This window comes from Balaenoptera borealis, assembly GCF_965194805.1.
Source record: "Balaenoptera borealis genome assembly, chromosome: X".
Taxonomy (NCBI): domain Eukaryota; kingdom Metazoa; phylum Chordata; class Mammalia; order Artiodactyla; family Balaenopteridae; genus Balaenoptera; species Balaenoptera borealis.
In genome coordinates this window covers 7367041-7390926 of record NC_138881.1, presented here as the reverse complement: position 1 = coordinate 7390926, position 23886 = coordinate 7367041, and the positions used below count along the sequence as shown (strand labels likewise).

The window sequence follows — 23886 nt, the reverse complement described above, 5'->3', positions numbered from 1 at the left end:
ACTACAGGTTACTACACAATACTTGAAAATAAGGGAACAATATAAAATAATACAGAACATGGGAAAAAATAGCCAGTCACCTCATCAGCTGCCCGGGTTCCAGCCACGGAGGGGCCAGTGCTGACCAACTGGTCAGCCGGCTTCTACGTCACCTTCCTTCTTCGTATATTCAAGCCCCAAATGGATGATGATTTTGCAAAAGGTTGTAACTGCCCAGGGTGACAAAAAACCTTCTAGCGTAAGCTCTAAAAGCACACTGTCTTACTTTTAACTACCCGAAACCTAAGTGACAAATGAGACGACCTTTCGTTCTCCTCTGGACACACTGGACTTTGAATTGCCAAGGGAGAGAAGGTATGGGGGCTTCTCCGCAGATGAAAGACGTGGAAGCTGGGGCAGGGGGGGGCGCAGGGGCAGGGGGAAGGGAAATCCAGTCTCACTCAGCATCACACAATCTGAGAGCTGGTGGGGCCTCTGGGGTCCTGTAACCCTATCCCCACACGTGTTTGTTTTGTGGAAAGAGAGACGCGACGGGGCCTCAAGTTGCTGGTGGAAGATCCCAGGCACCCAATGTAAGACAAGGAAAGAGGAGACTGCCCGTTGCTAGGCAAGAAAGAGCACAGGGTAGGCAGACACTCCGGTGTTTTCAAGGACGTGGGGTTGTGGAAAATAGCAGAGGGATACACGTGACAGAACACAAGATACATTCCTTCTGTAGTTTTAAAAGCTGAAGAGAAAGTGGAGTTCAATGCTATGCATAAGACAGGCTTGTAAGGGTGACAGCAGTTCAGAGGGAGAGGGGATGGAGGAAACTGGAAGGGTTCGGGAAGATGGGCCCGAGGGTGCTGTGACCTGGGAAGGGGACACTTGGTGGTACAGAGGGGCATGTGGGCAGTGGACGGCATCAGCTGTGCAGGATGGACCGTGGCAGAAGGCGGGAAGTTGGGGCAGAGCGGCGTGCCAGACCGAGGTGGGAGAAACGAGGGCAGAAAGAAGGAGAAAGGGCGGGAAGTGCGGTGAAAATAAGAGGGGCTCAGACCGAGATGCAAAGGAGGCCTCGGATATCACAGGAGGCCCTGGGCATCTTCACAGCACGATCCCAAGAGCAAAAGAGAAAAGGGGAGAGGGGCACTGTTTTCAACCAAAAGAGCCCATTTAAAAATTGGTATGAAGTTGGCCCAAGTACTCATTGTGTCCCAATCTATAAAGAGGGAGGGGACACTGTGCCCCAATCTATAACGAGGGAGGGGACACAAACAAATTGGAGTGACTTAAATTTATAATTATGGATACAAGTGCCCCCTTCCCCTGCAGCTCTTCAATGAGTAACAAAACCATCCCTTGGAATCCTCTCGAACACAACAGTCCTCATCTATCCTCCGTGGTCTCGGGCTGTGCCCTCTGTCGGGTTCACACGAAATACAGATTCTAGGCAAATGTTTCCTAGGATCCCTCTTCAACTGCATTGCTCAAAATATTCCAGGGGGGAGGGCGTTTTCTGTGCACGTGCAAGGCCCACACCTGTCCTGCAGTACCCCTGACCCTTGAACAACACAGGTCTGAACTGGGAAGGTCCACTATACGCGGATTTTTTTTTCAACACATTTACTACTATGTTAACCATCCGCGGTTGGTAGAATCCACGGATGCGGAATCTGCGGATACAGGAGGGCTAACCGTGGGACCTGAGCACTACAGATATTGGTACCTGGGGCAGGTCGTGGAACCAATCCCCGGTGCATACCCAGGGATGACCATATAAACCAGCTGCAGATCTGCTGCGTGTTTTTCCCATTTGGCAACGTACTGTGACATCAATCAACAGCTGGCGATCTGCGCATGGATATGGAAAACACAACCACCTAAAGGGCCTCGGAAGATTGCTCCTTGGGTACAACAGAAGCGCCATCCCTCGCTGGAGAAAGTATTTACCGCAAGGAGAGAAGGAACCCTATCTGACTGTGAGAGATGGTGGGGAACTGCGTGCTAAGGTGACGCGTCTTCCCAGCGCGCACGCACGCTCCAGGGTCTGCGCGGCTTGGGCCCGCCCCCGGGGTGCACGTACCTCGTTGATGCTGATCTCGGCCTCCACATACTGCAGGCCCTTCTGCAGGATGGAGATGAGGGCAGCCGGCGGCACTAGAGTCCCATTGATGTTGGACTGGCTTATGTGGCTCTCGATACCGAATGTGAACGCCGAGTGGGAGAAACCTGCAACGAGACAGGGAGGCCAGGGTTCTGTGAAGCCTGGACCGAGGGCGGAAGGCACAGCCACTGAGACCTAAAAGGCGGCACCGCTGATGTCAGACGCGCTTAACAGCAGAAGGGACGTGGCCGTAGGATGCCCGGCCTCTGACGTGGGGTGTCGTGGGCAGGATCCGGCAGAGAGAGGGAGAGATGCAGACCAAGGCAGGCCTCTGCTTGCACGGGACGGGAAAACAGCTGCAAAGGTAGAGCCCTTTCGGCGTTATTAAAAGCGAAACAGGCCCGTGTCTGCCCGGGTTAACGGTTTCTGTTACAGAAATCAGACTCCAGGGCTCTGTGCCTGGGTTTGCAGGGCTCCTTCCAGAAGTTCATGCTTATGTCTGCCTGCGCCCTCCTTGCAGCGCTCACGGCAAATGAATCTCACCACCCACTGTCCGAAGAAAAAGAGGCTGGTCCGGACTCAGTGGTGTGGCCTTGGGTCATTAACCGAAAACCTGGGCGATCCCCTTGGCTAAGAGGGGCTGGGTTCCCCCATTCCTCCCCTAGCACCCCTCGCCAAGTGCCTCTGTAGGAAGCTGCTGACAACACTAGGCAAGTGAGAGGCGCTTGCAGATAAGGCGTGGATGGAGCTGCTTGGATGAAAACGTTGGGAGAAAAGTCAGGACGGTGACGGCAGGTAGCAGGCAATGCCTGTTTCACTGAAGGAGGGCGCAGGGCAGGAGGACCTGGGGTCCGTGGGGGACGGGGGTGCGGGTCCGGGGCACGGGCTTCCTTTTGCTCCGTCAGGACCCTCACCTGTGTGGGTCCCGGCAGCCCGCTCCCAAGGCGTCCCCGCCAGGAGCGCCCTCCCGTCACCTTCCCATCACCCCTGGCTCATCCTACGTGCTGGGGGGTGGCTGGCGGGGATCTCCCTGCCTCTCGAGCCACACTCACGCTCATCAGCCCAGCGGGCCCCCCGTCCTCCATCAGAGTCAACATCCTCAGCGCTTCTGCCTTTCGTTACCAAAACACAACCAGCCTTTGCAATAAACAAAACGCTCAGCAGATGGGAATGTTCCCTCACGCGAGAAGAGCTCTGTCTGCATCTGCGTCCCTTTCTCTCTCCACTCTCTCCTCCTCACCCCACCTCCTGCTCATGGCCTCGTTATTAAGAATATATAGAATAGGCACTTGATACTTATTTCAAGAGTAGTACTGTAGCTGCTATTAACTTGTGTATATTTCTTTATGCAGTGTAACCCCCTAAATTAGATTGTACAGGAGAGTGTATATTTCTTTATACACTGTAACCCCCTAAATTAGATTGTACAGGAGAGTATATATTTCTTTATGCAGTGTAACCCCCTAAATTAGATTGTACAGGAGAGCACCTCGGAGGCTCTCCCCGCACAGGGTCGCTCTGCTCCTACTCTCTGAAGGACATGAACAAACGCCCTTTGCAGTCAGCCTTCCCTTCTCCCTCTAACTTGTTTTCTCTCTCTCTGCCCTCCGTTCCCCTACCCACTCCTGCCAGAACAGAACCACCCACCCCTGTGTTAACCAATGACTCTATCCCCCCGAGTCTCTGCCACCCTGTAGACAGTCTTAATCTCCAAGCTTTTATCACTCATTTTCCGGCAAGGGGGAGACTAGAAAAATCTGAGGTCAATGGATGGAGCAGGACAGAGTGGGTTCTTGGCCGGACTCCCCATCTCATGGGCTCATCCCTATATACTCTGGGCCACAACGGCTTCTCTCTCGTAAGAATTCTTCCTGGGTGACAGCCCCGCCCACCTGGCTCCTACCATCTCTTCCATTCGTGTCTCCACCAGCTGATGGGACAGGACACTGGACTGAGAGCCATTTGTTACCCTCCTAGTATCTCCACAAGGTCTAGTGCAGGACTACGCCTGCCGCGGTAGTAATAAAGTAACACCCGCCAGCCCTTACACGGTACACACTCTCAGGCACTGCTCCAAGGACTTCCTCCTAATTCTGTAACCCTCTGCAGTCATTCCCTCATTCTCTTTTCTCCCTTTTATGGATCGGGTCCTGAGATCTCCCGAGGGTAACTGACAGACCCCAGTCACTAGCTCCAAACTCAGGCAGTAGGACACCAATCGCAGCCCACCACAAAATTCCACCTAGGAACTTCTACAGAGTGTTCCACCAGAGCACAGCTTTGACTGTGACCAGGGCTCCTGACAAATACATCTCAGTGACTGATGGAGCAGCTGTGGGAGAAAAGTCAAGCTTTTGGTGTATGTCTTAGTCTGTTCCAGCTGCTATAACGAAACACCACACACTGGGTGGTGTCAGTAGCAGACATTTATTTTTCACAGTTCTGGAGGCTGAAGTCCAAGATCAAGGTACTGGCAAATTCAGTGTCTGGTGACAGCCCACTTCCCGGTCCACAGATGACTGTCTTTTCCCTGTAACCTCACAAGGTGGAAGGGGCAAGAGAGCTCCGTGCGGCCTCTTAGAAGGGCACCAATCCCACTCACGAGGGCCCCATCCTCATGACCTAATCACCTCCTAAAGGCTCTGCCTCCGAATATCACACTGGGGATTATGCTTCAGCATATGTATTTGTGTGTCTGTGTGTGTTCGGAAGGGAAATACAAAATTCAGTCTACATAAGTATTATTTCATTCATCTACTCACCCACTCATTTATTCCCTCAAGTAACACAGGGCCATAGAAATGCTACTTTTTTTTTTAATTTTTGAATTTTATTTTATTAATTTTTTAATACAGCAGGTTATTAGTTATCCATTTTATACATATTAGTGTATACATGTCAGTTCCAATCTCCCAATTCATCACACCACCACCCCTGCCACTTTCCCCCTTTAGGTCCATACGTTTGTTCTCTACATCTATGTCTCTATTTCTACTCTGCAAACCGGTTCATCTGTACCATTTTTCTAGGTTCCACATATATGTGTTAATATATGATATTTGTTAGCAATGCTACTTAAGTCACATGAAACACAGCAGATTCTGACTACCTTACCACCTTTAATCAAACCTGGGCACTTTGTGTCCATTATCTCAATCTTCACAGCAGCTGTTCAGAGTTGGTGTTTCTGTTTTACACACGAGAAAGACAAATGCTGGAGAAATAAGATAAGGTGTCCAAGGTTCATACATGTGATGAGAGGCTGAACTAGAATTTCAACGCTAGACTATGTGACTCCAAGATTCACCTTTTTAACCTTACTTACTTACTCTAAGACCCACAGGCACAGGAACCAGAATTCTTAAATTCTCCAGGTGGATGCCAAGTCCATTCCCAGCTGGACCACCAGCGGCTCTGGATCAGCGGCAGCCACAGATACAGTGCCGGCAACTTGTCAAGAACTGGGTGCAAACCCACTTCTAAGCCAAGACTTGAATACGTCCTTGATTGCTCTCTTTATCTGGGTTGGGTATAGAGTTTGGTTGCATAACTTTCTTATCTCTCCACGTGATACTGCTCTTCAAAGTAGATTCCATTTCTAGAACATGTTGATGACGATACTCAGTGAAGGACTGCTGAAAGAAGGGGATGGAGCAGTGAAGACGAATGGGGGGGGGGTGGGAGTCTGAGGCTTCTGCAAAGAGGAGGGCTGAAAGCCATCTGCTAGAAGGAACGCCCCCCCACTAAAGCAAAATGATGACTAAGCAGGATAAAGCTCTATAAGGGAACCATGACCTTGAACATCTGATGAACACTTGGGTCCGCTACTGGAGATGACAGTAAATCATGACTGGAAACCAGGTTATCTTCAAACCCTTGCTGTAATGTTCCATGTCACTGCTGAAAAGAGGCCTCCTATTTGTTTAAATTTACACTAGCTGCATTTCTTTGGACAGCTCTCTGTGTGGCCTCCAAATCAATGGTTGCTTTCAGTCCATTTGTTTTTAAGACTTTCTTCTTGATTTCTGGCCAACCAGGTTTCATCAAGGCAAGTGGGAGGGCCAGGCAGACAACGTGTCAGGAGTCCTGGGTTCCGTCCTCACTCAGCCACACAGGGGCTGAGTGTCTGGGCCAGGCCGCTTCCCTGGGCTGGGCCTGCATTTCCTTTACTACCACGCGGGGCTAAGGGGTACCTCAAGGAGCTGAAGGGAGAATCAGAGGCGAGAACAGCTGGAGCACAGACACTTTTCCTATTTTAAATTTATTTTATTGAAGTATAGCTGATTTACAACGTTGTGTTAATTTCTGCTGTACAGCAAAGTGGTTCCGTTATACATATACACAGTCTTTTTCATATTCTTTCCCATTATAGTTTATCACAAGATTTTAAAAAAAAAATTTTATTGAAGGATAGTTGACTTACAATGTTGTGTTAATTTCTTCTGTACAACAAAGTGACTCAGTTATACATATATATATTCTTTTCCATTATGACCTGTCACAGAACATTAAATATAGTTCCCTATACTATACCTTATTGTTTATCCACTCTACATATAATAGTTTGCATCTGCTAATCCCAAACGCCCACTCAATCCCTTCCCCGCCCTCCCCCTTGGCAACCACAAGTCTGTTCTCTGTTTTTGTTTTGTAGATAGGTTCATTTGTGTCATATTTTAGAATCCACGTATAAGTGATATCCTATGGTATTTGTCTTTCTCTGTCTGACTTACTTCGCTTAGTATGATCATCTCTAGGTCCATCGATATTGCTGCAAATGGCATTACTTCATTCTTTTTTATGGCTGGGTAGTAAGTAATCCATTGTATATATGTACCACATCTTCTTTAGCCCATTCGTCTGTCGATGGACATTTACATTGTTTCCACAGATGCTTTTTAATCTAGATAGAAGACCACGAACTAGTGGAAACATCCCTTTTCCATGTTGCCTTGTCCATGCAATGAGGACAACTGACGTCGCTAGGGTACTTCCTGGTTCTGGAATTCACTCACCGTGGAACAGGGGGATGTCCTCAGCCTCTGTCAGGGAGGCCTGCTTGAGCACTTCCTCTTAGGTCACGGTTGCTGCCCTGTGCCAAGGTGCTGCGTAATGCGCCGCCTTGGAAGACTGGCATCTCCAGGAAGGATGCCCCTGTGTTGGGGGTGGCCGGCCTCCACATGCCACCACCAGCGCCCCACCCCTCCCAACGAGACTCCAGGGCTAACGAGCGTATTCACTTTCCGTCTGCCAGTGCTATGACTTCTGTGCCTTACGCCTCTTCAGCTTTCCCCCCGCTTTCACTGCTTCCCTTCTTCTCCCCAGCAGGACACTGGGAGGAACAGAGAACAGGATGTCAGTGACAGAGGTGGACATGCTCAGAACTGGCTCAATGGCAGGTGTGGAAGTTGGTAAAGAGCGGCAGAGTAAAGAGCTTGGTGGCACCTTGACGGAAGATTCCTGGACGGCTCAGTGTGAGTGTGCTTGGTGTCCACTGCTCGGGCAGCCCGGAGCGGTCGCTGAAGCCCGCAGACTTGCCTCCTGCTAAGCAAGAGGCGTCCCTGGTGAATGTCTCCTCAGGAAGCTTCTCAGCTGTGGCATGGCTGACGTTTGGGCCAAAGCATTCTTTGCTGGGCCGGGGAGCTGGAAGGGGCGCTGGAAGGGGCGCCGTCCTGTGTACTGTAGGATGTTGAGCAGCATTCCTGGGCTCTACACACTAGATTTTTTGTTTTGGCTGCACCGTGCTGCTTGCAGGATCTTAGTTCCCCAACCAGGGGACTGAACCTGGGGCCACGGAGGTGAAAGTGCCGAGTCCTGACCACTGGACCGCCAGGGAAGTCCCTCTACACACTAGATGCTAGTAGCAAGCCTCCTCCCAGTCATGTCAACCAAAAAGGTCTGCAGATATTGCCTAACTGACCCTAACCATGGCAGACGAACAATGACCCAGAGGAGGCACACCCCCCAAAAGGACACAACCCACAGGTCTAGTCTACTCACACTTCTGCTTCATTTATAAACACCATGGGTGGACTGCTGCCATTGAAAAGCAAGTCACAGACTTCAGATAACACACGGTAATGGGGGATAACCAGATGAAGTGAAGATATTTCCGAGGAGAAAAAAGGGTATCATCATGATAAACTGGGAAAGGTTTAAAACAAGCACTACGTTTTTTATAAAGCACATTAAGACCTTCAAGAGTAACTAATCTGAAAAGATACACGCACCCCGATGTTCACTACAGCACTAGTCACAATAGCCAAGGCATGGAAGCAACCAAAATGTCCATCAATAGATGAATGGATAAAGAAGATGTGGTTGTATACACAATGAAACACTACTCAGCCATAAAAATTGAAATATTGCCATTTGTAGCAACATGGATGGCCCTAGAGATTATCATACTAAGTGAAGTAAATCAGACAGAGACAGACAAATAATATATGATATCACTTATATGTGGAATCTAAAAAAATAGTACAAATGAATTATTTACAAAACAGAAAGAGACTCACAGACATAGAAAACAAACTTATGGTTACCAAAGGGGAAGATGGGGAGGGCTAAATGAGGAGTATGGGATTAACAGATACACACTACTGTATATGAAATAGATAACCAACAAGGATTTACTGTATAGCACAGGGAACTATAGTCAATATCTTGTAATAAACTATAATGGAATAGAATTTTTAAAAAGAATATAGATATATACATATCTATATAGATATATATATACATATCTGTACACATATCAAATCACTTTGCTGTATACGTGAAACGAACACAATATTGTAAATCAACTATACTTCAATAAAAACAATAAATTAAATAAAAAAGATCTTGAAGAGTAAAATCCTTCCCATTTAGGGTGAAAGGTGCTACTGTCTCATGAGAGAGGAAAACAGCAGGTGCATGAAGGTGCTTCATCCAACTAGGCAATAAAAACAGATTTAAAACAAACTAAGTACATGCTTTGTTTCTTGCAAAACCACTAAACCGTACCTCTTTCACAAATGGCTTCACAAGCCATTTGAGTTGTGCAGTGAACCATCGTGCCCCGTTAATGTTGGCCTGATTCATCAGCAAAACCTGCTAAATGATCACTCACGGCCCTTAGAAACACTGCTTATTCGGCAGAGAAAAGCAGACATGTAACACTTAGGCAGCTGTGCCATTGGTTCTGCATCTTCAGCTGGAACAAATACCAAGGGCACCAATTTGAGGCGCTAAAATGCAGAATCTTTATAAAGTACTTAATGGACTTTACACGTGGAATACTGACAGCTATCCAAGGCCAAGGGGCACGATATGAAAATTATCTACATCAGGAATAGGCAAGCTGAGGCCCACGCTGCCTGTGCTTGGAAATAAAGTTTTACTGGAACACAGCCGTGCGCATGAGTTGATATATTGCCTACGGCTCCTTTCACACTACAATGGCAGAGCTGAGTAGCTGCAACAGAGCTAGTACAGCCAACAAAGCCGAAGATATTTACTATCTACTCCTTTAAAGGAAAAGTGTGCCAACTTGATTACTATATATATATTTATATATACACATACACACACACGTAGATATATGTATGTATACATATATGTGTACACACGCACATGGACCACACAAAAGCAGATGTCATGGCCTCCCATATCTGCTCTTTCATTTCTTTCTGCTGCGGACTGAATGTCTGTCTCCCCAAAATTCACATGTTGACACCCACCCCCCTAAGGTGATGGTATTAGGTGGCGGGGCCTTGGGAGGCGATAGGTCATGAGGGCGGAGTCCTCATGAATGGGATTAGTGTCATTATATCAACACGAGCAAAAACTCTCACAGTTATCTTTGTAGGAGTAAATATAACTTTCTTCCCAGAACACTTTCTTGGCCTGTCAGCGGGTCCCACCGAATCTGCCGGCACCCAGGACTTCTCGGCCTCCAGAACTGCGAGAAACAAGTGTTTGTGTTCATAAGCCACTGAGTCTGCAGTGTTCTGTTATAGCAGCCCAAAGGCACTAAGACTCTCCTGCTCTGTCTGATTAACAATGGTAACAACGGTAGCAGCCTAGCAGCCGACATTTCCTCAGTGCTTCCCTTGTGTCAGGCAGCAGCGTTCAAGCTTTCCAGGTGCTATTGGACGGGACACAGAACTATCACAGTAACTTGGTTGATTCACCACAAGGAACCTAGGACTTACTCTCCTTCTCAAAAGCAGTGAAGAGCCTGCAGGCCTGGGAACAGCCCTCGAAGCCTCTCATCCCCTGTTTTAAGCCTGGCCTTATCTCACTGCCTCTCCAGGCTGGTTTTGCTAGAAGCATACACCTGCTTTCCTGCAAGATGACTCTGCACGTACTCTGCTCTCTTGGTCTAGAACGGTGGTTCGTGCTTCTCAAGCGAGGGCGATTCCGTCTGCCAGAGGAGGACGCTGGGCAGTATCTGGAAACATTTTTGCTCGTCACCAGGGGCTGTGTATGTGTGTGCTGTTGGCTAGTAGGTAGAGGCCAGGGAGGCCGCTGAACACCTACACTGCACAGGACAGCTCTCCAAGCCAAAGAATGATCCAGTCTCGATGCCAGTGGCGTCAGGCTGAGCAACCCTGCCGCTCAATTCCCTCCCCCTTACTGCTGCGCCTTCTCAGTCATCACGCCCGTGGCCGGGCATCCCTCCTCTTTGTCCTCTCACTAGGAGACGACTACTCTCTCCTCCCAGCGCCCGCAGCAGCCTCCCCATTCTTCCGTCTTGTCGTGGGGCAGTGGGCGGCATCCTCTTTACTCCCATTCGTCTCCTAGCTCCTGAGAAGGCTGACGCTCCTCGAAGGCAGGAAGCCCACCTGGATTCGCTTGGTAACACAGAGCACCTTCCTCAGTACAGCAGCTGGGGCTGAAGATGGATCTGTAGAATGGCTGAGAGACACTGGTGAAGCTGAGGCAAATGAAGGGGGGTCAGAAACTGAATAAAACTGAGTCTTCATTATTTTCAGAATGAAAGACTTTAAGGAGAAGTACAAGAATGAAGGATTTAGGTGCAACGGCACAACAGAAGGAAAACAGCTTTTATTTTTTTTTAACATCTTTATTGGAGTATAATTGCTTTACAATGGTGTGTTAGTTTCTGCTTTATAACAAAGTGAATCAGCTACACATATACATATATCCCCAGATCTCCTTCCTCTTGCATCTCCCTCCCACCCTCCCTATCCCACCCCTCTCGGTGGACACAGAGCACCGAGCTGACCTCCCCGTGCTATGCGGCTGCTTCCCACTAGCTATTTTACATTTGGTAGTGTATATATGTTCATGCCACTCTCTCACTTCGTCCCAGCTTACCCTTCCGCCTCCCCGTGTCCTCAAGTCCATTCTCTACGTCTGCGCCTTTATTCCTGTCCTGACTCTAGGTTCTTCAGAACCATTTTTTTTTTCTAGATTCCATATATACGTGTTAGCATACGGTATTTGTTTTTCTCTGACTTACTTCACTCTGTATGACAGACTCTAGGTCCATCCACCTCACTACAAATAACTCAGTTTCGGGAAAACAGCTTTTAGATGAAGATGTCATACAAGCAACAGTCTCAAAACACCAAAGGGGGCTCTTGGCCATATGTCTATACCAGAATTAAAAACCCATCACGTGGGGTTTCCCTGGTGGCGCAATGGTTGAGAATCTGCCTGCCAATGCAGGGGACACGGGTTCGAGCCCTGGTCTGGGAAGATCCCACATGCCGCGGAGCAACTAGGCCCGTGAGCCACAACTACTGAGCCTGCGCGTCTGGAGCCTGTGCTCCGCAACAAGAGAGGCCGCGATAGTGAGAGGCCCGCGCACCGTGATGAAGAGTGGCCCCCGCTCGCCTCAGCTAGAGAAAGCCCTCGCACAGAAACGAAGACCCAACATAGCAATCAATCAATCAGTCTTTAAAAAAAACAAAAAACAAAAAACAAAAAAAACCCCATCACGTTATTTGAGAATAATAATAGTTAATCATAAAGGTAATGATATTAAGTGCTTATTATGTGTATCAGCCCTTTTCATGAATGAGGTTAGTGAGTTGGCAACAACCTATGAGTCAGTCTTAATAAATCCCTATTACAGATGGGGAAATTGAGTCACAGAGCAGTTAAAAGTGATTTCCCCGAGGGCACACAGCTAGCAAGTGGCCATCTGATCTCTGAGTCCATTCTCTTAACCCACACACCAGACACTATTGAAATTTGTTTAGAAACCTCTGAATGATTCAAAATGGTATCCTTTTTAAAAAGAGGAAGAAAATCATCTCATCAGTAATACCATTTATATTACAAATTTCAACGAAATAAGTTGCAAACAAGGCCTACGTTGCGGAAACTAGGCGGAATGCTTTCCAGGTTAAAGATGCAAACAAAGACGAAGTGTATAAAGAGAGCTATATTAGGAACAAGAGACAGCAAAGTCAGAAGCAGTGATGCAGGAGTCTGGTACTGTTTCTTTTTGTTCACGGAGAGAACACACTTCACCCACGTGCTCCGAGGCCTGGGCCTGCCCTCACTTGCTTCCCCGGCTTCCTTTTCTGACCAACAAACAGGTGGAATTAGGCGATCTCCAAGGTCTCTTTCAATTCTAAAATTCTAGGCAGAGGAAAAAATGACCTCATCGTCCCAATCAAACCCACGGGATTTTAATTTATGGAGGTGAGTGAGTGACGACACGGAGAGATGAAGGCCACGGAAAGAAGAATCCATCACTTCCAATTCCAGTGGGAAGCGGCCACGCCAGGCCACCAGGGCCACAAGAAACCTTATCACATGCAGGGACCAGAACGCCAAGAGACAGAGAGAGGAGCCGGGACTACGGCTTTATGGATATAAGGGAGGGCGAGTAGCTTGGTGGGGATGTCCTCTACTGGACAGGGAGTGAAAACACACACGTGAGCGTCTGTGGATGGGAGGGCTGTAACACGATTTCCACGTGCCCGCAAGAGCCACCTCGAGACAGAGAGGCCAGTGGCTGCTGGCGTCGGTCCAGCCCTAAGATTAGTGACCGCCAAGCGGCCACCAGTCAGCACGCTCACCCAGTCCCACGGGTTGCAGGGGTTTGACCATGGGGTCGTTCTGGAAACGAAGCTGTGGGCTGCTAAGGAATACGCAGCACTTCCTTATTCCTGTAACATCCATGCACATGGTGCAGTCAGCCCAGCTTCTCCTCTGTCAGTACTTCCCGGATCATAAAGTTTTCTCCAACACAACTGCAGCTGCCTGCGAAGCGGCCCGCCTTCCTCTTGGGGGGCGAGGAGGGCGGGGGGACCGGGTGACTCAGGTGTGCGGGTCGGGAGAGTACCGATAAAAATAAAGACGGGAGAGAGAGAGGCTGAGGGTGGTGAACCGGCAGCTGGACCAAATACATCAAACAGAGGCACACACACACACACGCACATGCACACACACACGCACGCACGGAGCGAGAAGATGTAAACAGAAAAGGCGCGAGAATAAGAAATCATACCCTCATCTTTGGGGGCTGATGTATTATCAGTTCACTTCTTCTTTTTGGAAGTGATGGATTCGTCTCACCAGAGGATTACATTTTCTGCCCGGGAAGCAATTCATAACCGTAAACTCTAGTTTTATCCATGGTAAAAAGCACAAACATATGCTGAGAGTTCTTTTTGATTTTTCAGTCTACATCACTATACATGTTCCTAACAACTCCACACTTCAATGTGTTTATCTTAAAAAAAAAAAAAAAAAAAAAAATCCCCGAGACTCAGCTCTCCCATACTGTCCCAGTTCTCCAGTATCTTGCTGGAGAAAAAACTGAGTGCAGGGAGGTGGCTTTATGAGCCGCAAATCTGTTCTCACTGACCTGCCGTAACGTGGAATTCAGTGTAAAATGGAACTGCTTGGATGGCGCCCAAAAGAAATACCAGGAGGACCTCGTTAAAAATAGGGTTTCACTTCTAACATCTGGCCTGGACCCCAGGGGTGGCGGCGGAGAGCAGCCTGGACTGCTGACTGCTGCAGACCTCGCACCCCTGCCAAGACTTGCAATATCCGCTCAACCTGGGAGGCCTCCAGGAGGAGAGGGCACGAGTCAGGTTATAAACGAAGGGTGCTACTTCTTCCTGGGTCCACAGCTGGCCGGGGGGAGGCAGCTCCGCGAGGGGCGCCGGGGAGGCGGCTGCTTGCTCACCCAGACCTCAGCTCCCGCTTCCGGCCGGCACGCGGAGAAGCCAGGCGGAGAAGCCATGCTCGGAGCCGGCTCCTTCTGGCACCATCGCCGCAACAGCTTTGAACCCTCGTGAATTCTGGATCCGCTATTTCCTAATTGGGAAAGTCGAGCTCGACTGCCAAACCCGAGATTTGCAATGGATAGCAGCACCGTTAAAAATTACAATTAACATAGGACTTGGGGGGAAAAACAGAGAAACCAATCTGGAGGAGAGAGGGAATACGTCACACCATTATATGCTCGACGCAAGCGCTGTTCTCACACGCGGGAATTTCCTCCAGTCCGCTTGCCCTACGCAATTTAATTTCTACATGTAGTTCTTGTGGTCCTAGAATTCTGCACCCGTGTTCTTTCTTACCTAACACAATATGAGCATTTCCCCTGGTTGCTAATTGGTCTCAATAGTCACCATTTTGGTTGATTCTCAGTTTTCACTGAGAGTCATCCCTGACTTACACACATGGCCTCCAGATTTACTTTCAAAGACTAATCAATGGCTTCCCACTGGACAGCCTGGCCTTCGTGTGCTGTTGACCCAGCGTCCCAGTACTTCCTTCTTCTCCCTCCCATCCTGCATCCTTTGTTCCCCTTGCCAAGATGGCTCCTCCTCCATAAACACGCGGGGCTTTGCTGAGCCTCGTGGCATTAACTCTGGCTCTTGATTTTGCTTGAAATGCTCTCCTTCCTCCTTTGCCTGAAGAGTTCTAGCTCAAGTGCCTCCTTCTCTCTGCACCCTCCCCTGTGGTCCTCTGCAAACTCCTCCGACCTCACATTTATCAGCCTCTGCGTCAGACGCCTCTTTAATATCTGTGATACTCCCTAGGTGGGGAGGAAAAGACTTCCCCCTCCCATCTGTCCTTCCAACCCTAGCACCTAGGGCAGTGCCACCACTCAACAGACAAGCCGGCAAGAGACATTTATAGAACTGCAAATCATGACAACTGCTTTATTCGTGCATATCAAGGATTCCCGGATGGCACCCATACCTCTGACAGTACCTAAAACAATTTTCCGTAGCACAGGGGCAAATATTTTAAAATCAAAGTTATTTACTTTAATGTGCATCATGCAAGTACAATTAATAGGTATATTTGAAAATACAGGGAAAAGTAACTGCTTCAATTTAAGGAAAAATGTTAATAAATATTAACAAAATACTTTTAGGTGTATGCAAAAATGACGTAGACAGTACAAGAGAAATGACGATGGGAAATACACGTATAGACAGAAGAGGGCAAAAGAAGTGTCCAAAGGACAAGGAAGTAATGAATACTCACTATACACACATGGGGGCGGGGGCGTCCAGGTTCCCTGGATGGGAAGAAACTCCTACATTCCATTAGTAGGCTTGGACAGGAGTCTGCAAACTATATCCTCTGCGCCAAATCTGTTCCCTTGCCTGTCTTTGCAAATGAAGTTTTACTGAAACACAGCTACTCTCATGTGTCTATGTATTTTTGATGGCTGCTTTTGCATTACAAAGACAGAAATGACTAGTTGTGACAGAGACTAAAATACTATCTTTTACAGAAAGATTCCTCCAACTAATCCAGGCGAGAGACCTAAACTAGGCGATGGGACCAACAGGTGCTTAGGAAAGCAGTTTTTGATCCCTCAACTTGCTTTATGAGGCCAGTATAACCCTAAGATCCAAACCTGATGAGAACATCCAAAAAGGAACATCACAGCCTAATTTCTCTTGATAAAACAGACTCAAATATACCAGACACAGAACTAACAAATGGAATTCAGTGATATATATGAAGAGGACAAAATGTCCAGGCCACGTGGGGTTTATTCCAGGAATGCAGGCTTTAATGTCGAAAGATAAATCAACAATTTCACCACATTAAGAGTCAAGAAAGGGCTTCCCTGGTGGCGCAGTGCTTAAGAATCCGCCTGCCAATGCAGGGGACACGGGTTCGAGCGCTGGTCCGGGAAGATCCCTCATGCCGCAGAGCAACTAAGCCCGTGCGCCACAACTACTGAGCCTGCGCTCTAGAGCCCGCGAGCCACAACTACTGAAGCCCGCGTGTCTAGAGCCCGTGTTCTCCAACAAGAAAAGCGACCGCAACAAGAGGCCCGCGCACCGCAACCAAGAGTAGCCCTTGCTCACCCCAACTAGAGAAAGCCCGCGCGCAGTAACAAAGACCCAAGGCAGCCAAAAATAAATAAATAAAATAAATTAAAAAAAAAAAAAGAGTCAAGAAAAATCACTTAAGTGGAAGGTTCCAGAGCTAAATGGCCTGTTCTGAATCCTAGCTCTGTGACTTCCTGGCAGTGTGACCTGGGCAAGTGGCTACCTTCTCAACGCCTTGGGTTTCTCATCTGTCAACGATAGCGGCAGCTGTACCTACTTCTTAGGGGTAATAGTTTTATTGGTCAAGTACTGAGAATCATGCCTGGCACACAGCACGTGTTCAATCAATGGGAGCTACTGTCACTAAGGCAAAGCAGTGACAATGGGGAAAGATGTAGCACTGACAAGATATGGGGAGTACCCAGCTGATGGAGACAGTAGGAAAGATACAATGGACAAGGAATATTTGAACATGATTCTGATGTTTTCACATTAAACCACGATACGATTACGGGACAGAGGAAGCTTTTCTTTGCAGCGAGCGACAGTGGTCAGGAAATGGCAATGGTATTAAGTGTGGAATTATGTTAAAGAATGCTTGGGAGATATACATCCAAAACAGCAGTATGGAAGGCAACAGAGTGGCTGGAGGTAGATACCCAGACTGGGGGATCAGAGGGGTTAGGGATGGACCCACAGGCTGGGGGATCAGAGAGGTTAGGGATGGACCCCCAGACTGGGGGATCAGAGAGGTTAGGGATGGACCCCCAGACTGGGGGATCAGAGAGGTTAGGGATGGACCCCCAGACTGGGGGATCAGAGAGGTTAGGGATGGACCCACAGATTGGGGGATCAGAGAGGTTAGGGATGGACCCCCAGACTGGGGGATCAGAGAGGTTAGGGATGGACCCCCAGACTGGGGGATCAGAGAGGTTAGGGATGGACACCCAGACTGGGTGATCAGAGGGGTTAGGGATGGACCCACAGACTGGGGGATCAGAGAGGTTAGGGATGGACACCTAGACTGGGGGATCAGAGAGGTTAGGGATGGATTCTCAGACTGGGGGTGAGTGGAGAGGCTAGGATGGACACCTAGGCTTGCAGAAGGAACAGCACACTGGCCACAGACCTAGACGTGGGAGGGAAAGAAAAGGATGTCACCTTGGGGACAGTGGCATTTAAGAAGTGGGTGGTGGAGACATCAGTAGAGCAACATATAGAAACTTGGGAGAAAAAGGACAGTGTTGTGTCTGACAGTCCAGATGACTGGCTCTTCAGTCTGGAAGGAAGAAAGGGAACTGAAACTGGCAGGAAATAAAATACATCAAAGCCGGACACTTTTAAGGTCACATTAGAATTTCAGAGCAGGCAGATCTTAAATGTAACGGTGTATGAACTTTGGAAACAGGCACCTTGGTAAGTGGTTATTTCGTCTTCGCTAAAAAAAGGAAACAGGAACCATCTTAGGTTTTTTCATATCATCACTAACCTTTAAAGTAGGGAACAACGGTATAATAAGACTTAAGGGCATCTTCAACAGCATCTAACCTCTCTCTGATGGCAATACCAATGGAAATTGTTTGGCTATATTGAGCAAGACACATATTTAAACAACTGTAACTTCTGAACACTCAACTGATTTTCAAGTGATTTGCATTCTAATTGCTTCCCCTCCCCCCCACCGCCCCGACAAAGTAATGAGCAAAAGAATGGCAGGTCTTGAATCCGAGCTTTTACACACATAGAAATGAGAGCAGTAAACTTAGAAAAGACTGCACAACCAGAACTGCACGGGAACTGGGATGATTGTGAACCTCTGGGACATACAAAGAGCAACTCCCCCACGGTTCTGTTCTGCCACTCCAAGTGGTTACCATCAAACCCAAAGAGCAGTTCAGGAAAACACTCTTTCCAAATGAAGAGGAGTTCGCTGGCAACTAGCACTGCTACAAGAGGGTCTGTGATGAGACGATTCTGATAGCACAGGCTCCTTCCGACGCCCGTGCACAGCGTAAGGGGAGGCTCAGCCCCTCTGCAGACTGTGCTCTGCAAAGGGAACGTGGGCAGGCTTCGCTGGAGGAGAAGTGTGCATTAGTGATGCCACAAAGCTCTCCTGGGGGGGTGCTTTACTCTTTGCTACATAAGAGGCATGGGTATCACATTCTCCAGCTACTTATCCACCCGTACATTTTTTAAAGTGATTTTTTAAAAGTGAGGTAAACACATACTCACAAATGCATAAATGACAGATATGCAACCACAGCCTGGACTGGACTGGGGCAGGATGGACCCAGCCAGGGTCTGTCCAGGTCCTCCTTCTGTCCCCCCAGCAGGTGCTGCAGGCCCACGTGACTGCGTCTGATAAAAACCTGGACGCCACAGCTCGGGCGGCTAGCAACACTGCACGTGTGTCATTGTACACGCTGCTGGGAGAACTAGGTGCCATCAGGTCCCTCCCCCAGGACAGGACACCTGCCAAGCGGGTGCCTGGCTCTCCTGGACTGCACCCCATGCACCTTTTCCCTTGGCTGATTGTAATCTGTATCTTTTTGTTTTGGGGGGGAGGGGCGGGTGTATTGATTAATTTTTTAAAATAAATTTATTTATTTATTTTTGGCTGCGTTGGGTCTTTGTTGTTGCTCGTGGGCTTTCTCTAGTTGCGGCGAGCAGGGGCTGTTCTTTGCAGTGGCTTCTCTTGTTGTGGAGCATGGGCTCTAGGCACGCGGGCTTCAGTAGTTGTGGCACGCGGGCTCAGTAGTTGTGGCTCACGGTCTCTAGAGCGCAGGCTCAGTAGTTGTGGCGCACGGGCTTAGTTGCTCCGCGGCATGCGGGATCTTCCCGGACCAGGGCTCGAACCCGTGTCCCCTGCATTGGCAGGCAGATTCTTAACCACTGTGCCACCAGGGAAGCCCCTTGATTAAATTTTAATGGAGAAAAGTTGAAGCTATCAATTCAAAATAAAGGGTACTATCAGATATTGCATAAACAAGACATTTGAACAAACAAAATATAAACCCAATTATACTACAATTAAGAGGAACATAACAGAAATGGAGACATAGGATTGACTTTGATTGATCTGTATCTTTTTTGTCCAGCCCTCGTGAGGTATAATTGACATATACCAATGGGTAAATGTGAGGTGTACACTGTGATGCTTTGACACACGGATATACACTGTGGAAGGGTTACACAACAGGCTACTTAACACAGGCATGGCCTCACACAACTAACCTGTGTCTACTTCAGTGAGAGCACCATGCAGTACATTATAACCTGTATCTCTGTGCTGTAATCCACTGAGCGTGACAGTTACTAAATTCTGTGACTCCTTCTAGCAAACCATAGCGCCTGAGGCGCAGCCAACAAACCACCGAAAAGGCACTGCTTCCCTCTACTGGAAAACATGAGGACATGAGACATTACTGGTGTACATGATTACTGTTTTATTTTTATTTATTTTTTTATTTTGGCCGGCAGCTTGCGGGATCTTAGTTCCCCCACCAGGGATCGAACCCAGGCCCTGGCAGTGAAAGCGCCGAGTCCTAACCACTTGACCGCCAGGAAATTCCCTCACATGATTTTAAAGGTCCTTTCATCCTCTACTCATATGGACAGACTATTCAGGTCTTCCTGATTTACTATTTGATGAAAATAATATTTTCCTTTATGGTTTCTAAAGCAAAGGCTACCATTACCTCAGAGAAATGCTTGCCTTTACCGTTTCATAAAGATTCTCTTTCTAAATAGGGACAACATTAGCAATGTAAAAGAGCCACTGCAGTCAAAAATATTTTTAGAGACTCAGCTGAACAATAAGCCCTGAACTTGTGTTTAAATTAAGATAGCTAAACCATTAAAACGACTTCCCGAATCCGGGGAAACGTGTCTTGCATAAGAAGGCATTCCATGGTCCCAGGAAACACAGCGGAGCCTACCGGGTGATTTGTCAGCTGCTGGGATTACAGAGGGCAGTGCCGCTTAATTATTTTTGGAGATGCAATTATTCAAAAATATTAAGAGGAACACCCTTTTCCTGGTTATCTAACCTCCTCACTGGGAGTCCAAACCACCCCCCCCCCAAAACAAAAACAAAACCCAGACTGAAGACTGCTACTCCCAATTATTTTATTATCTGCTAGAGAACGATGCTGGCAGACTTCCCTCTTCCTTGAGGGGAAAAATACTCTGGAAAAATTTAATAAAAACAGGGACTGCATTATGCTCACTGTTAAAGTCTACTTGAGTTCTGCAGCAGAAGGAATCAAAGTGCAGCCCAAGAAGATGATAAAGAGTGAGAAAATGAGAAACCCATTACAACCCCACTTTCCAATAAAAACTAACTGGAAGAAAAAAACATCCCACAACTCAAGGATGTGTATCAGTGGTTCTCAACTGGAGGTGATTCTGCCCTCCAGGGGACATTTGGCAAAGTGGAGACATTTTTGGCTGTAACATAGGAGGGTGGGGAAGCGTTGCTGTCATCCAGTGGGTGGAGACCCAGGGATGCGGTTTAACAACCTACGATACCGATACCGAACAGCGATACTGGACAGCCGGACAGCCGCACCGCAAAGAACGACCCGCCCCAAATGTCAACAGTGCTGAGGCTGAGAAACCCTGGCTCTTTCCTGTCAGGACAGGCTGACAGTCTTTTGATAATGCATGCTCTTGTGAACATTCAGAGTATCTCCAGAGATTAAGACCCTCAACTCTGCCCACCTGGTAGAATTCTTCAAGCTAAAGACCATAAGGGGATATTTAAAAACCTCGTACAACACTGGAAAAGGGGTGGGGAAGAACACTGCATAGACTTTTATCCTCCCCGTAAAAATACAGCCCGTCCAGCACCTACGGTCCCAATCAAATGCGGAATTGCTTCTCATGACAATTACCCAGGAGGAGGCGGCCAGGTGAGCACGGCATACGATGCACACCGGAGTTTGCTGAGTTCCCAAGGAAGCAAAAATCTGTGCTATGTATACATGACAACTGCTGTTCACCTTCAGATGACTTTTCATCATTTTTTCTGTTTCCAAAAGCCCCAGAAGGTTAGTGTGGCTATCCACTTCTTAGTTAATACAGCTATTGCTCGAATCCAAGTAAAATAGACACCCCATCAAAACCTAGGCCTGCACAATGGCTAATGACCTGCAAATTCTAATTATAATGTCTCGGCCTCGGTTGTATTACTGACCTTTCTGTCTCTCTCTCTCTCTCTCACACACACACACACACACACACACACACACACACACACACACAGCTCTGCAGACCATGGAAGTGCAAAATTATCACTGCTGTTTAATTTTTTTGTTTAATAATTTCAAGATTATCATGGACTGACAGGGAGTTGTGAAAATAGTGGAGTCCTGTGTGCCTTTCACCCCGCCTCCCCCAATGGTGACATCTTATCTCGCCCTAGGACAATATCAAAACCAAGAAGTTACATCCAGCTGACCGGTCACCTGACTGCAAACCTTCTTCAGTTTTCACCATTTCTGATCTGTGCGTGTGTGTGTGTGTGTGCACGTGCATCACTTATGCACGTAGCGTGTATAATTTTATCCTATGTGTCCGTGTGTGATCACCTCTGCGGCCAAGACGCAGAACTCTTTCATCAGCACAAAAGAACTCCCCCAGAGCAGCCCTGTGCAGGTGGATCACCGCACCCGACCGCCGGCAGCCATCTCTGCAGGCCTGCCATCTTCAGAGCGCTCTACAAAAGCAACCGTACAGCCTGCGGCCTTTGACGACGGCTTGTCTTTTCCAGCACATCTCCTTGGAGGCTCACCCAGGCTGTGTCATGTATCAGTAATTCGTTCCCACTTATTTCTGAGTGGGACTCTGGGATATGGACATACCACAATTTGTTTAGCCAATCACAGACATTTGGGAAATCTCCAGTATACTGCTGTTGCAAAAAAAGCTGTTTTCAGTATTATTTTTAAAAAAATAACCAGATTTTTGTGGGATACCAACCTAGCTTAAAAATGACACTGTGTGCCAAGGACTCACCCCAAATGCTGTATAGTTCTATTAAAAAGCCTTTAATAATGTTAAAAGTTATTTAACTTATTAAATAACTTGTTTAATAACTTAAAAGTTATTTAAGTTATTTAATAATGTCAAAAGTTAATAATGTTACTGTGGAATTTAAGTGGTTTCTTATCTTCCTTTTAAGACATATTTTCCAAACTCTGAAATAATCTATACACAAAACTTACCTATAATACTGTGATTTATTTAAAAGTTGTGGTTGAAATATACATGATATAAACGCACCGTTCTACCTATTTAAAGTGTCCAGTTCAGTGGCATGAAGCACATTCACACTGTTGTGCAACCATTCTCACCGTCCATCTCCAGAACCTGTTCACCTGCCCAAACGGAGACTCTACCCGCATCCCACACGAACTCCCCATTCCCTCCTTCACCTGCTGGCACCCACCCTTCCGTCTGTACGGACGTGACTCCTCCAGGGACCTCGTGTAAGTGGAATCGCACAGTATCTGCCTTTCGTGACGGGCTTACTTCACTGAGTACAGGGCCCTCCAGCTCCATCCCCGTGGCAGCACGGGTCCGAGCTCCCTTGCTTCACAAGGCCGAGTAACATCCCACCGAACGGAAGCACCACACTGTGTTTCCCTCTCATCCGTCCATGGACGCTGGGTTGCTTCCACTGTGATTTTTTTAAAGAACATTTTACCGCCCTCTCAAGGCTGAAGCTCATCTTTTCCATTGGGTTCTCCAACACATCACCCCTCCTACTACAGCAGCTCACAGATCTGAGATGAGGAGCTGGGGACAGACAGGACACTTAATGCAAACTGCTCCATCTTTAGTTGAGCAGAGATTCTAATATAATTAAACCAGAGGCTGGCAGAAGGGTATCGGTGATTTCTGACATGACTGACAGCTCCCCACTCAGAGTATAAAAGGCCTCAGAGACGTGTTTGCTCTACTGCTGGACTGAAACTCCCAGGAACCCTTCTTGAATCCGGGATGGTTGGATTAAGACACACTCGTCCACAGGCCCCAAGTCACCTGGGGCTTTTTCAGAGGGGACCTCTTCACCCTCGCAGTCAGATGCGTGTTATTTCTCTCCTAACAGAAGCTCCATGAGGTGAATGAGAAACGTCATCTAAGTTCCGTTTGAAACTTTTAGAACCTGGCTACATGGTATTTCCCGCTCCTCCTTATTTGCAAGGATGATGTGTAACACATAACTACGTATATTATGTGATATACATGTACATTATGTACAGCAAAGGAAACATGGTGGATTCTACCTGGCCAGTCACGTGAGTGCAGGTATCGCGGCTCTTTAGGAAAATGGTACCTGCCTAGTGTGTAGACTTTTACTTTTGAAAACCACTGATGTTCCTCTCAGAATAAGGCACATACGGCAATGCTAATATAGGCAATACATATGTGTAACAGATTGGCCTCTCGACCATGAATCATGACAGATCAGAAAGTAAATTCCAGCGTATGAGGAGTTTTCAATCCTACTCG

General features: G+C 47.7%; 1 protein-coding gene across 6 annotated transcripts in view; it reads right to left on the bottom strand.

Moving 5' to 3' along the window:
• TBL1X (transducin beta like 1 X-linked) overlaps positions 1–23886 on the bottom strand; it is a 236742-nt gene that overhangs the window by 30198 nt on the left and 182658 nt on the right. For 5 of the 6 annotated variants that reach the window (XM_082375729.1, XM_082375730.1, XM_082375728.1 and 2 more), the window contains one exon: positions 2066–2211. In XM_082375729.1, the coding sequence (XP_082231855.1) occupies positions 2066–2211 (146 nt within the window). Of the gene's footprint in view, positions 1–80; positions 208–2065; positions 2212–23886 lie in introns of those variants that run through there. The other variant, XM_082375733.1, reaches the window with a different exon arrangement.